This window comes from Pseudopipra pipra, chromosome 3, assembly GCF_036250125.1.
Source record: "Pseudopipra pipra isolate bDixPip1 chromosome 3, bDixPip1.hap1, whole genome shotgun sequence".
Classification (NCBI taxonomy): Eukaryota; Metazoa; Chordata; class Aves; order Passeriformes; family Pipridae; genus Pseudopipra; species Pseudopipra pipra.
In genome coordinates, this window is record NC_087551.1 from 31,425,851 (window position 1) to 31,441,460 (window position 15,610).

Below are 15,610 nucleotides of genomic sequence, written 5' to 3' on the forward strand. Positions count from 1 at the left end.
GTACTTGGGGGAAGCCCTCTAACACCCTTTCAGGTCTGTAGGGACAGCCAGTGCATATCCCTCCATCTAAGCACGGTGTCCTTGATAACCCTGCCAGACTTTGACAAGAAGAACATGAATTTAACTGATTGGGAGCTTACCTGCCTGCTCAGGGAGTGCATTTCATTCTGCAAAAGAGGACTATGTTTTTTCTGATTAGGATCTGAGGGTTGAATCCAAGCCGTGACACTCAGCTGCTTGGGTTGCACTTTTGGCACGAAAAAGGAGGGCTTGGTAGCTCCTCCAAGCAGTGTCTCAGTGTGGAAGGAGTACTTGCTAAAGGCCACCCCTACCTCATAAATAGGAGGGAGGTGGGATGTGACCACAGCCCAGTTAGGAGATGTCAAATGACTATTGCTTTTGGTTTGACGGATCCTGTTCCCACTAGAAAATAAATATCCCCTTGGAAATCATATGTGTCTGCCTCGTCAGAGGCAGTCAGGGTGACCGTGCTGAGTGAGACGGTTGTTCCCTGACTGCATCCCTGTCTTTGCTCTGTTCGGTCTCCAGTCCCCCCCGTGGTGGAGCCAGCCTTCCAGGATGTACGCCAGGGCATGGGGCACAGTGTCACCTTGCGCTGCACCATGCTGAAGGGCAGCCCCATGAAGGTGGCCACCTCTGTCTGGCGTTTCAATGGGACCCTCCTGGTGCAGCCCCTGGCAGAGCAGCAGGACTACTCGGAGCTGAAGGTGGACAGTGTCAGCCGGGAGACCAGTGGGACCTACGAGTGCAGCATTTCCAATGACGTGGGAGTCTCCACCTGCCTCTTCCAGGTGTCTGGTAAGTCACAGAATCCACAGCAGAGCAAGCTGTTGGATGGGGTCACAGAGGCGAGAAGCTTGCTCCTCATAAACTGGTACCAATAAAACCAACCTCTACTGCCTCCTCTGTACACAGCATTCTGTTCAGGAGGAATGGTTTTCCGTAAGCCAACAGGGAGATCTGCCTCCATCATTCGGGCAGATGGACCTGGAGCAGTTAGAGCTAGCCACTGCTACATTTTAACAGTGTTCAACCACTTGCCTGAAAAATACAGGACTTTATATTCAAGGCTGCCATCAGCTTTCAAGCTTGGACAACCTGTATCATTGATAAGTATTGACCATGGGGAATTGAAAAGCTCTCTACATACCTCCAGCAGGCTCCAAACCATCTAATTTCCCCTTTAAAAGCAAACAAACCAAGAAACAAACCCTGTGTTATGTATTTCTGTACCTTCCCTATATCTTCTGTCTGTTTGTGTCTCATGATGCTTCCTAGGAAAAACATGAACTGGATATGGACACTAGTACTCAGTAGATTTGCAGCTCACAGTTTTCTGTGAATCCATCATCCACCATAATAGGATTTCTCTCCAGCACCTGCAACTGCAAAGAGGGATGGCAGAGTTATAGCATCTAAAACCACACATCTGACCTGGCTCCTCCAGATGATCATTAAATCTGCTTTTTTCACGACCCCAGAATTGACTTGGGAACAAGTTTCTAGAAAAGCTCTCCCATGAAGTTGCCTTAATAAGCAATAAATTCAACCCAAATACTGGGGTTTGGATTTGGGGTCAATTTACAATACTTTTCAAGTCAGGGCTGAACAAAGAGAATAAATAACATCCAGAGAGGCCTGATTTTGAAGCAGATCTTTTGTAAGGTTTGGAAAAGCTCAGGTATGCTGTAACTCTGAGATGCTCTCAGAAATGGAGGAATCCAAACTGTTTGTGTCCCTTTTCAGGACTTTGCTCTCACCCCTTGAAATTTCCTGGCATTTGTCTGGCAGTGGATTTTTCTTGAGAGCTTTGTCCCTCTTTCCCCTTTTTTCATAACTCTCACATCACTAAGTGATGGCAAACCATATCCCTCTATGAGCCATCACAGAAAACTGTGTCCCTATCAATTTTAGGAATGCTCCCAGGAATTTCTTGCTGGGAGCAGGAACAAATACTTATTGCCACGCAGTGTGCCATGCTGTGCCTTAGATAAGAATTCCCTCAGCAGAAGGAAGTTGCATCCAGAGAGAGCACTGATCAGGAAAGAAGCAAGCCTTTATTTTTCTGCATTCCTTCTCTGTTTCCAAGGCATTGATACCTGATGGTAGCTGTACAGCTCCAGACATCTCTGCCTGTTTCCTGGACAGTTACAAATCAATTAAGACTTTCAGAGCCTGTAGAGCAACCTGAAAAATAATCCAGTGACTAGACTGCTACACTTGGGCTTAGGATTGCTGGAGTTTTTATTCACATCAGCTACAGCCTTCCTGTGTAAGTGGGCAGAATGGCATGGTCTCTTTTTGGTTTTGTTTCTTCTCTACAGAAGGAAGACCATAAACCTTCCTATGTGACAAGGAAGCAGTGACTCATTTGTGACTGTGGGGTCACAAATGTACTGGAAATAGAGTACATGAATCTGCCCAGGATGGGATTACTTTAATCTACGGATGGGTGATGAGCTTTCCAAGATGTTTTGTAAAGATAGTGAGACATCCAACCCGCTCTTCTTGAGCAAGTTATCAGGCAGCCCATAGTGGCCATAACCTGCTCTCCCGCTAGCCACAAGCACAGAAGAGCCCTGAAAGACAGAGTGAATAACCTTCAGCTCTTCCCATAGGCTCTAAGCAAAAGCAAAACCTTTCCAGTAACGCTAAAAGTTTCCAGAAAGGAAGTTCTGAAAATATTTTGATGTACAGCAGTTCTATCAAGAAGGCCAAAAAGCTTTTTTTTTAACTTCCATTTCCATCTTTGAGTCAATTAATAAGGAATTAATATCATGCAAGATGATGATTATCATCAGTTCTGATTTTATTTCTGAATCCATTATGAAGCTTGACTTCCACAGTCAATACAAGTTGAATAAGCAGCAATTAGTCTCTGAGGTGGTTCTGAACTTCTTGCTTGTGCCAAAATTCAAGTCAATAAAAATAATAAGAAAAAAAGGACTTGGAAATAAATATCAATATTATACATCTGAGTTCATAAAAAAAAAAAAACACATTGAATCCTGTCGAGCCTGATTATAACCACACAGAGTGGCAATTCTGTAATTCAAGTGGAAAGGTGCAGCAGATAGCCTGGGGAGACAGTTTATGCCTGTTCTGCTCTCCAGTGTCCCTTGCTACCTAGGCACCTTTCTGGTCACTGCAGGTTCAGATTGGACCTGAACCCAGAGAGCTGGGTTTTTGTTCAGGTCCAGCTCCTACCTGGCTCAGGACAGGACCTGACAAAAATTGAAGTTCACAGGATGAAATGCAGGTAATTTCAAATAGAGCAAAACCAGTTGTGGATAAGACCTCGAGTTGCTTCTGGGCCCTGTGCATTAGTCCTTCAGCTGGGGGGTTGCATGGCAGTGGCCTTTAAATTCTGCTTAGTAGCGGTTCAGGACAGCAGTGGGTGGGGAAATCGTGCGAAGTCCCTTCTTCCCTGAACTGCCTAGTTTCTCTCTGGTACGTTGTTTCTCCTGTGTTTCCCTTCTCCTGCTGCACTCTGTTTTTAAGGAGAGATGTGAGTTTAGAAAAGACATCTCCGCCCCTGCCAAAGCTCCTGCTGTTTTTACCCAGGCTGAGGTCAGCATCCCCTTTGCTGTCGAGGTGACTGTTGTGCTACAAAGAGGCTCGAGCACTGTGTTGCCGAGGCAGGGGAGGTGCAGAAGGAGCAAGGTCTCCTTTTTAATGCCATGGTCCCTGTGTGATAAATAACACTTCTCTATGACCTACTGGCCAAATGATCTTTCCTCAGAGTTTGTTAGCAGGAGTCTCTGTAAAGCAGCAGATGAAACAGAAGAAATGCCAGTTTAAAGCTGTTACCTCAATCTAAACTACAAAGCAAGGGAGAAAAGATTAGAGCTGGCTCCAGCTGGAGAACTGAACTTGTTCCCACCTTCTCAGGTGCTGGTCATGCCCCACTGGTGTTGCAGGGCTGCTAATCCTCCCGGTAGTTTAAGCTGTGAAAGCAGTATCAAGTCACAGAAAATGGTGGCACATCAGTGCAACAGTAAAGGTGTCCATCATGTCAGAGGTAGGTGGACGAGTTGGGCGAGTGGAGCTGATCCACTTTCACCGCATCTCTTTGTAATTTATGTTCCCCTTGATCCCACCTTTTTACTTTCTTCCTTCTTTTTTTTTTTTTTCCCCTCCAGCAAAAGCTTATAGCCCAGAGTTTTACTATGACACTCCCAATCCCACCTTGAGCCAGAAGCAGTCCAAGAATTACTCTTACATCTTACAGTGGACACAGAAGGAGCCAGATGCTGTGGATCCCATCCTCAAGTACCGTCTGGAACTCCGGCAGGTAAGGTCTGCTCTTCTGGAACCTCAGCATATGCCCTTGGGAAGAGATCCGTTAAGGAGGCAGTTACATCAATGTCTCCTTGCTGATTAAGAGCTGAAAGTGATGAAATTGCCCGATCTTGATGGTCCTGCACCTTCCCCAGAGAATGTAAGAGACAGGCCAAGTGCACAGTTCAGTGTTCATTTTTAGCTCTGGTGTTGGGTACGATCCAGGTCTTCCAAAGCCCTGCTGCTCCCATTGGACTGTTCATGCTCAGTGTTTTGAATGGAGGTTTAATGGGAGCAATACCCTACAGTCATTAGTAGGTATTGTAGATTTTATAGGCCAAAGATTCAAACAAGTAGCATTCCATCCTCCTCACTCATACAGAAGAAAGAGAATAAGCTGAAGACCTCTCCAGGCAGGAACTGCAGGGAAAAATCATAGACTGTTTGTGTTACAGAAGGGCTTTCATACTGTTGCAGTAACTAAGCTATTTGGACTATATGAACTCTGCAGGGGAAGAAAAGTGGGTTTCAACGTTTCTTAGCTTGAAGAGAAATCATATTGGGTGGCGGGAGCTGGAGGGAAGAACTCAGTGAAATCTGAAGACATCACTGGTTGGAGAAGGTTAGAGAAAAGAGTTTGATGTTTTTAAAAAGCAGATTAACTTAGCAGGATTGCCAGGTACTTTCATCCACGCTCAGCAAAGCACCTGTGTTCAACATTTTTGAAAAATGGGGACACTTAAGATTGGTGTTTCTTGCCATTCAGTGGTAGCTGGGAAGCAAATGCATTTTGCAAGAGAAAGTTTGTTTACTGTAGATAGAAAACAAAATAATTAAAAAGATTCAAGTGTCTTTTTCCTCTAGTTCTGCACAGTAGGCTCCAGTTTTATGTCTCCGTTTGATTGTGAGCTCTCTGGGGTGGGATAGCCTGTGTTTGTTACTCACACGGTGTGGAGCACGTTGTCAGTACTTAATAATAATACAAGACACAGGGGAGCCTCTAATAATGAAGGCAGTTTGTCATAGTAGCTCTTCCCTCTGAGCCAAGTTTTGCTATTATCAGCACGGTGAATCAGTGAACAAATTTGTGGGTTTTATCCTTCTCTGGTTATGTTGAGGGTTTTTTTTCCTTTTGCACATTTCTTAAAAGTAATCTTGGATCTGTTCTTCACTGAGCTTCTACTGAAAGGGATCAAGAAAAGGGAAACCCACTTTTCTTCTTTGAGTTATGACATGAAGGGAGCTGAGTGGCCATGCAAATTTAACACACCTCTCCCCCCAGTTTTGTTCATACTCCATTAGTTACTGCTGTTAATGTTTTGCAGAATCACCACATAGTTGTAACTATTGACTGATGTGTTTTAGAGGAGTATGATATCGTGGCCCTGCTGTAGCCCAGTCTCATGTATGGGCAGGCTCTTAGAAATGGCTACATGGTGACCTGGGTCTGAATAAGAGAGGGCAGAGGGAGGAGGAAGCAGGGGAGTTTTTTCCCACTTCTATCAAGCACAAGCAGGAAACATTGGAAAAGTCTCTCACAGTGCTGCCTCCTCCTGGCCCTCCTCCAACAAAAATACTTGCGTTTCATGGCAAGGTCCCCCCTTCCGCATGCCTTGCTGAGGTCTCACTGAGCCCTTTTCATTTCCTTGTCCCAGAGGATCACATCCCCCCTCATCTTCAGCCTGCCACTTCCTTATACTCTTGTTCTGCCTTCCTGGTGTTTTCCCTATGATGTCTCACTTGGACTCCAAGAAGCCTCGTGACATCTCCTGACCTTTCACTCCTTCCCTTGCTCCATCACCCTCTTCCATGTCCTGAAGACCCTGCTGCTTTGTCACACCTTCTTCTTTGTGCTGAGGCACCTGGGGTAAGGTTTGCGTACTTCTGTTCCATTGTCGGACTGTAAAACATAGTGACCTCACTGAATATAACTGTCAAAAGCTCAAAAGCTTAAAAGTATTACTGACTGGAGAGCTCTTAAGAAAGGGGATTTGTCTCCCTGGATGCGGAGCTACTATTTGCCTGCGCACTCTCCTCACTGGATATGCTGGCTTTCCAGGAACTAGCTGTGGTGGCAGAAAAATCCTAGAGAGCTAGGATTGAAATGGAATATTCTCCTTAGGTAAAAAGGGCCTTGCACATGGTCAGACACAACGGATTTATTGCCATCATCAAGCTGATGAAAGCTTACCCAGCCAGCCCTGGGAGCTCTGCAGCCTTAGTGGTCATGGTAGGGGCTTTTCAGCACCTTAAAGGTGAACGAATGTGGCAGCAGCAGCCTGCAGTCTTGGGGCTGTGAAGGGCTGTCAGGGGTAGAGGGCATGGAAAGGGGAGAATTAACTCTTGCTGAGCTGGAATCCAAAGGGCAACCAGCTGAGATGCCCACTAGTTGCAAGATGGTTTGCTAGTTTTCATTTCACAGCCCCTGGTTTGCTCAAAGAGCTCTTGGCATATGTAATGTGAAGATCCCCAAGTAGCAGGATGGTTTGCAAGGCACCTGGGAACCCCTGAATTAGATTTGCTTGCTGCAGCTGCTGAAAATGAAGCTGGGTGAGAGTCAAAGTGCTGCTTATTAATTGGCTGGCACCGTGGCTCCTCCAACTCTTCCTGTACAGCGGCTCCCTAAGGCTGATCATGCATTCCGGGGGGGATTGCAAGCAGTCGGGGGGAATATGGTTTCCCAGGTAATACATAGGGGCTCCCAGCAAGACAGACAAGTAGAGCTGATTGTTCCCAGCACTGTGGAGCGGGCCGAGCAGCGCAGCAGACGTACCAGTTCCAGTAGAATAAGGATTAACTTTCGATTAAAACCGCATAAGCAGCTTGACAGCTTGAAGCCACTGACCCAGGCAAAGCACATCTGATAGCAACTTGAAGCAAGCTCCTTGCAAAGCCTCTGCTCTATGTCTCAGCAAAGAGGTGGTTATTTCCTGAAGGGCATTGGTCAGGGGGGCTTAGGCAGTGGCTTTGTTGAGTGCCAATTCAGAGGGGCAAACCTCCCCCCTGAGGAACAGCAGGGGCCGCTCAGCCTTCTGTCCTGACAGCTTGGAAGGTTTTTTCTTGCTGCAAGGCAAGTGATCCAGATGCCAACCACCTTACTTCACCTTTACTGGTGAACTCAATGAGTTAACAGCCCTGGGTGGTTTGGTTACAGGCAGATGCCACGAGGCTTTTGGGCTATTTGTTTGGTCAGCTTTTTTTTCTTCCATGTATTCTCGGAGTGTAGAAAGGCACTGAGGCACTGCACTCCAACTGAAAATGCTTTTCATTGCTTGGGGATTCAAAGCAGCCTCCCCAGACCAGATCTTTGCTTAAAAAATAAAAAGCCTTTTAAGTTGCTTTTTTCTCTCTATGTATTTTATCCCCTCCCAGGGCTCTGCTCTAACATTACAGAGAAATGAAAAGCCATCTAATATTGCAAGCAGGTTGCATCATGGAGGAAAGATCTGAATTGGGCTGGTGGTTACAGGGGATAGTGGCAGAATTACTATGCACTTAATGAGCTAGAGCCCATCTGTGACCTGAGGCTGCAAGAGAAAGAGGAAGGAGAAGCTATTGGTGCAGTAGGAAAGTTTAATCTTTATTGTGCCCCTCAAGGAGACCTGAGGCTGCTGTCTCCTCAGTACCTTCTTATACACAGTCTTGGGCCAGAACCAATCCAGCTTAACACATTCCTGCCTTTCCTCTCCTAGAAGCAGATTCAGCTCTACCTGCCAGACAGCCCCCTGAAATTTGCACTGGGCCAAGCCCCAAACCCATTTGCTAAATTAGCTCACTGGGTTGTCACTTCAGATTAATTCCTGTCAGGGAGAATGTCTTTAATGAGACTGGCCCTGTGCGATGCCTGAGTAATTGTATGGTCTCTCTTTGTTTGCACTTTCATCCCCTCCATGTTGGATAAACATCCCCTGCTGTCTACAAAACTCATCTGGGCTTGGGAGCCGGCTGCCACTTGCCTCATCAGCCAGCCAGAGCAGCATTAATGAGAGCTGTGGCAGTGGGGAGCCGGGCACACCGTGTGGGGAGGTGACAGATAAAAGAGCTGTTTGGACAGACATAGGACAGGGACGTTAGCAGGAATTTAATGACTGTGATTAGAGTGGAAGGTTAACTCTGCTGATGGCCATCACAGCGCAGCAGGAGAGGTATTATGCCGAGGTCCATGGATTGTGGATTTGTATCACTTCATTTCTGCCTCTGAGTTGTTCTTTTTCTGTCCTCTGAGCCCACTTCGGTAGTATCTGTCAACTGCTGTCTGTCTTCGGCTTCATTAGCATGTGGCGCTGGCACTCCGTCCGAGGGCAGGGGTGTCTCTCACTTCTCTGCATGCACTGAGAAGGGCTAGTAGCTCTAGAAAGGGAAGATGTGCAAGCAGTACACCAGTCTTTTCCATAAATGTTTAGTTGAAAATGCTGTTGGGTTCCAGATTAGAAAAGGCTATGATGCAGAAAGGTGATATATTTGAGCAGGTGGTGGCCCTTGCAGCAGCCCAGCCCTGTGCACTGAGAAGTGAACAAAATTCCTTTCTTCTGCACATGCAACCATGGCTTCAGGCGAAGATTCTTGGGAAACCGAGCAGTGCTTTGGGAGGTTGCCTCAGGGCTGCACCCTGGGGCCAGGGAATGCCAAAACCTCATTAAGAAGGCAGCTCTGCCCAAGGCAGAGCAGTTCAGGGTGGCCAAATTTGCTTTACAAACAAAAGGGTTAACATTTTATTGGCTCTGGAGCACAATGCTGCCATCGCCAAGGCAACTGCTGCAGACCAGATTGGGTCCATAGCCCTCATCCTGAAGCTCTCTGGGGCACTGTGACCCCACTGGTCCCATCCTGTGCATTCCCCTACGGCGGATTAGGGAGAATGGGGGAGACCTCCAGGCCTTAGGCTGCTAGCCCCATTACCTGCGAGGTGAATGCCCTTCCTCCCACCCCTGGACGTGGTCCGGTGACCCCACAAGGAGCACACACAGACCACCAGGGAGGGATGGACAAAAGAGGAAGTTTATTGTGCGGTTGGGGTTTATAAGGCTTTTCGGAGGGTCAAAGGGGACCAATCACAAGTTCAGGGTCACACGGAAAAAACCATCAGGTAAAGGGTCCACAGCCAATAGGAAGGGGTTAACAAAGGACCAATGAGAAACACCTCAGGACACCTTCCCAGGACACCTTGTGTGAGACAATAGCTTCACGGGGGGTGTCAGGGAGAGGGAGACAGTGACACTGCAGAAAATACAAAAAGCCATTTTGAAACATGTTTAAACCACGGTAAAGACTTCTGTCTCCATAAGCTTTGAGCTGTTTTCCTCACCAGTCCATCTCTGACAGGACTTTTTCCATCCTGCGTATGACAAATCCATTGCCACATTCCCCCAGTAGTGCTGCGGTGGGGTTTTCAGCTGGGGGATGCTGCAAGAGCTGAGGAGGTGATACCTGGTTTAGGACATAGCTAAAAAGCAGACAAGGCTGTCCTACTTGTCATACTAGAAGATGAAAAGCTTAAAGGATGGAGTTGTGTCTTGTAAGCTAGGGAGGGACCTGCTCTGGATAAAATGTGCCCTGTGGTGCACTGTCCTGATGTTACCTGGAAAAAGGGAATGGGCTTGTAGTGCCACATGGAGCAAAAAATCCTCCAGCTAACAGGTCACTTGACTGGATAGCCCAGTGTGGAGCACAGACAGGGCACATGGAACTGGGATGTGTGAGCCCCTTTGCCTAGAGCATCACAGTCCCAGCCAGCTGCAGCCATGAAGGGAGTGTGGCTTTTTGTGAAGCAGCAGATGGTGGCCTTGGCTACATGTGAGATGCTGTGTCAACCAAAAAACTCATGGGGTGTGACAAACTGCACCCTTCTACTGTTCATCATTTCACTTGATATGGGCTGTGCTGGTCCTGTCTCACTGGTGTTAGGACTGGGTGTTAGTGACTTGGCCTTGCAGTGTTTGTCCGGGACTGAATCTCAAAGCAGACCTTCTGTTTTAGGATGGCTTATAAGTCACATTTGTCAGAAAGCTTCTTTAGTATTCTCTTCTGTTTTGCCTACCTTGTCTGCCAGTTTGATGTTTGATCACAGGATGCTGTCATATGGGATCTCAAATCAACACAATTCCATCTACCTGCAGAGCCAGACTCTGTAGTGGCAAAAAGTCTTTTTTCAACTCTAAATACCCCTATTGATGCTCTTTTTTTTTTTATTTCAACTTTTGTTCAGGCAGTGAGAATAGGCAAATTACATCTGTGCTCTTCAGTCCATTGCCTTCAGTTGTGCTAGTGGCATATGTGATGCTGTGCAGGACTCAACCCTGAAGAGAAGGTAGAAGAGGATGCAGAAAGAAGCCAGTGCACTAGCAGGAGGTGTGCTTGGTGGACGGTTTGAACAGCCAGCATGATGCAAAGCCAGGGAAAGCAGGAGAGGGGAAAGGAGGTACTGTCTTTCTAGGCTGCAAGTGGAGGAGAGGTTTGGGACTGAGTGTCAGGCACACACTGGTGGAAGGAGAACTGGCTGATCAATAGCATTTGATGGACAAGCAGTCCTTGAAGCTTAGTAAGATTGCTGTGCAGGACCTGGGGGTAAAGCAGCGACTTTTCCACAGGCGTTTGGGAGTGAAGAGGGAAGGATCTTGCCTCAGCTCTGCTCTCTGCTGCCTGAAAATAGGACACACCATCAGTCCCTGCAGCTGACAGCACGTTGAGCCATCTCTTTTCATCCCTGGCAATGTGTAACAGGGGATGATATGTTAATGAGACCTGCTGTTAGAGCAAGGTCCTTTCTACCCATGTTGTAAGGATAGCTGGATGTTTGGTAGGGGTGGGAAACAAGGAGCTTTTTCCACATTTCATGTATGTACTCTCTACTGGCTAAGTCAACCATAGCAGAGCCTCCACTCAGCACAAAGGAAGGGAGTTTTCCCTTAACCACTACAGGTGGAGGTGTCTGCCCAGCCATGGTTGTCATTGGCCCTGTCAGCAAGAGAATCAGAGTGTTTTTTACAAGGCTGGACAGGGAAGCTTGACACAGGCCTGACCAGCACTGAATGGCTCAGGTGAGTTCAGTGAAAATGGATGGTAGCCATGGGATAAGATTGTCCCCTTAGATAGCCTAACATCTTCCAATGCCACTGTTGAGATTTCTTCCCTTTGCCCATGAGAGCTTATCAAATGGTGCTTAACTAATGCATTAGTCTGATTAATTCTGTCTTTTTGAATTCACAAATTGCTCTTCAATATGATACATGGTTTTTCTGAGCTGGTTTTCCCTAGTCCACAGATAATTTCTAATCAGTTAGTTGGGAAAATTAGTTTGGGGTATGAGTAATATGAGTAAATGAGTAATATGAGCAGTGGCAGGTAAGTGCCTCAGTCTTATGGTATCATTCCTCTTCTGTGATTATCCAGAGTAAGTAAGGCGTGGTTGGTTGACCTTGATGCCCACAAAGCTGCTCTATCATTCCACTCCTCAGCAAGACAAGGTGGAGAAAATAAGATGGAAAAAAACCCACATCAAGATAAAGGCAGTTTATTAAATGAAAACTAGGGCCACATGGAGAAGCAAAGGAAAATAAAAGATTTATTCTATACTTCACATCAGTAGACAATGTCCAGCCACTTCCTGGGAAGCAGATTTTCATTATATGTAGCAGTTGCTCTGGAAGACAAACATCATAACAAATGCCCTCTTCTTCATCCCTTTCATATCTCTTTGGTCAGTTTGGGTCAGCAGTCCTGGATATGATGTCCCCTTCCAAGATCTTGCCCACTCCCAACCTACTGGTGAGGGAGGAATGTTGGAGAGACAGCACTAATGCTGTGCAGCGCTGCTCAGCAGTAGCCAAAACACTGGTGTGTTATCAACACCTTTCTAGCTACCCACACAAAGCACACACTAGGAGGGCTGCTATGGGAAAAATCAACTCCGTCATACCCGGATCCAATATATAAGCTCATCTGCCCAAAACAGGGTAGCTGAAAGTTTTACAAGGTGTTTCACCATTCATAAAGTGCCAGCAGACATTTTGTGTTAACATTCACTTTTCATAACTACTGCTTCTAATGCAATTCAAGTACTTGACTGGGCAAGAGAGAAAGCAGGGTATTGTTTAGCTTGCCTAGTGCAAGGGAATAATCCAAACAGCTTTTCCAGTCTTAGTTCTGTTCAGAATAGTTACAGTGCCTGAGAAGAACAGTACAAATAATCTTGCTGGAAAGGCTCATATGATCTTAAAACTCATCTAGAAGGAAAATCTCGTCTCTGTCTAACTCCTAACACTGCCATTCAGTGCTCATTGAGGGTAAGGAAAATGTGAGAGAAGAGATAATCTGATTCCCCAAACCAATACACCCCTCAGAGCAGCCTTGCAGGCTAGAGATGTTGTTTTCACACCACTGTGCTTGTTCATATCCAGCAGGCTGTTGGCTTGTGTTTTACAAAGCTGAACGCAGGATGAAAAATGCTTGCCAGGTATCAAAGATAAAAGTCAGTCCTTTTTGTGGATTTCTTATCCACATTCCTTCAGTGGCTTCAAGGGGTACATGCTGTTTATTGAGTCTTTCCAAAAGTCCCTGTCGATAGGCTCTGATGCAGCTTCCTCCCATTTACTCTGCTCATCTGTTATTTTCAGTAGTCAGCCCATGTTGCTCCTACTGCTTTACCATCTTTTCTTTGTGCACCTTCATGCCCTTCCCTGCTCCCCCTCCTATTTTGCACTTCTTTCTTCTGTTTCTGTTTCCTTTTTTGGTTTTTTCTCGGCTTCATTTTTTTTTCCCTGGCTCTCACTTTCTAGAACGTATTGGAGATAAGAGGTGAGAGTGTGTGAAGGGGAAGGATTTGGAAGAGAGATGTAGTCTCTCCCAAAGCTAGTCACAAATGAGCAGGAGTAGGCACTAGATAGATGTTTTGACTGTGTTTCGTAAAGAAGTGAAGCAGGCAGCATGGAGCATTGAGAGGAGCTGTATGGCTCTCCTTGCATATGCTGTGCTGGCTGCCTCTTCTTTGTTAGAGACAGGACCACAAGTGCAGTCAAGTTAGAGGTGGCCTATAGACTCTGGAATGATGCCTATATTATACTTTCATTACATGTACCAAACTGGAAAGTCCAGAGTCCCACAGAAAGGCTACTTCTGCTCCAGGAAGCAACAACCCCATCCTTTATTAGTTGTTTTCAAGGGTGAAGGTGCCCTAACGGAGGGCTCTGCCATGGTCTGTAGAAAACCCAAGAAAAGAAGCCTGGGAGGCGGCAGGTCCTGTTGGTGGAGCATGTCTTGCTTGCTAAGCTACAACCATAAGTGCAACTTATAAGACAAAGTGGCTCAGAGCTCAACTTCACTGCAGCTGGGCAAACTTAGGCTATGCAGAGCCAAATTGGTTTTTCTCCTTGGACCCAGAAGTGCTGACAGCACAGTGTACAGACATGTGTGTGGGTGCAGCTGCAAGCAGTCATGTCCAGTGCAGGGAAACTGGTGGAAGAGGAGACTATGCTCACTGACATAGGGATGAGTATAAAGTTGGATCCAGTAAGGCACTGAGTAGTGCTGATTTTCAGATGTGAGGCTGAAAAGAGACTGGAACCATTGCTGTCTGGAAGAGAGGATGTGAAGCAACACGAGGGATGTTGTCTCTTATCCACTTATGCCCATACAGAAGACATAGAGATGATTTCAGGCTCTGCAGTGCATAGTCAAGTACAGGTAGGAACTTGCAGTAGCAATATAGAGCTTCCAGTCTGAAACAGAAGGATGGCATGTGCCTTCAGAATTGAAAATAGGGCTGTAGAAGAGAGCCTCAGTTTAGGCTTTTGCTTGACTGTCACTCTGACAGAGTGATTTAGGTCTGTTCTTCCTTAGACCAGGGAACATACGCTAATAAAAAACATATTGCTTTCTGATCAGCCCCTAATGAAAGACATTATTGAAGAGTGTGGAACAAGCACTTATAGTAATTCATGACAGCACCAATTTGGCTTCTCTTGGAAGCCATAAACTGCTGCTCTTGGCACTTAATGAGGATAGGCAGCTGATTGCCTGTGCAAGAGGAAGAGAGAGAGACTGTCTCCCAGCTTAGATGGCTCCAGCTCTCCTCAGTAGCTACTGAAGGTCTCAGTTGCTTCTCTCTTTGGAGCTGGGGATGTTTCAGCCTGGAAACAGAGCCTCCTGATAAAGGACAGTTTGAGACAAAAAGCTTCCAGGACTCCTCATTTAGACTGAATAATGGATTTGCTTTGGCCATCCATCCTTGCTTAACCCCAGGATCTGAACCTGTGTGTTTGACTGATGAACAACACAGGCATGAATTTCAGTTCACTGGTATGCTTGTGTGGTAAATGCCAACTTTGTGTTTGCACTGTGATTATTTGCTCTGGAAACCCCTAATTAGTAAAGGTTATCAAGCAAGGAAAATGAAATAAATCCCATCTTAAACTTACCCTAGCCCTTTAATTGATGCTGTTAATGCTTAACATCATTTTCATCCAAGGTGGTGATGAAGTACTAACAAAGGAAAATGTTTTAATCCAATATGGCAGGCACAGGAAGTTTGACAAGAGATTATAAAGAAACATCACAATTACTGTCTTTATATCCAAACCAAATTTCTCCACTATGCAAATCTTACCAAAATGGCTTTTTCCAGAGTAGGTATGCCTCTTTCCCATGGCTGATATCAGTCAGTCAGTTCAGAAACCCCTATTAAGATTGTGCTGTTGAAATTTCATGCAGCTGACACCAGGTTGGGAGACAATGCCATCTCAGTGAAGGATCAGGATATTCTAAGTGAGATCCGAAAGACAGAAAACTACTTGAGTAGTTCTGGTGAGATGAAATGGATGTGGTACAAAGGCAGGGTCATGCATGTGTAAGACGAGAAATCTGCTACAGTGGGAAATTACTGAAGTGAAGGAACAATGTGCATGAGTGAGTTGACTTCAAGTAACTGCTGGTTAGGTGCAGGTGTAAGAAAGGACAAATGTACTCCTTGGTGAAACGTGAGGTACTTATAAGCAAGGTGGAGAGGTGCCACTGCATCCTATTATGCAGAGCTGGGGCACCGAACTCCAGCAAGTGGGATCATGCAGAAAAATATTATAGAATCAATCAGAGAAAGCGAGAGTCTGGGTTAGAAGAGGACTCACAAAGTACTCAGCTTGTTTAGCCTAGTAAAGCAAAGGATGAGAGGTGGTGTGATTGCTGTCTATAAAAATATCAGGGGGTCAAGCAGCAGTGAGGGAAAAGAGCCATTTAAGCTAAAGGACAGTATTGGCACAAGATCAACTGGGTGCAAACTGCTTGTGAATAAATTCAATCTGGAAATGAGAACATTAGG

At 46.0% G+C, this 15,610-nt stretch overlaps 1 protein-coding gene across 2 annotated transcripts in view; it reads left to right on the forward strand.

Annotated features, from left to right (window-relative positions):
- The window catches only part of MDGA1 (MAM domain containing glycosylphosphatidylinositol anchor 1), a 153,586-nt gene that overhangs the window by 91,787 nt on the left and 46,189 nt on the right, over positions 1 to 15,610 (forward strand). For both annotated transcript variants that reach the window (XM_064648480.1, XM_064648481.1), the window contains exons 9-10: positions 550 to 819; positions 4,164 to 4,315. In XM_064648480.1, coding sequence (XP_064504550.1) covers positions 550 to 819; positions 4,164 to 4,315 — 422 coding nt within the window. The remainder of the gene's footprint in view (positions 1 to 549; positions 820 to 4,163; positions 4,316 to 15,610) is intronic.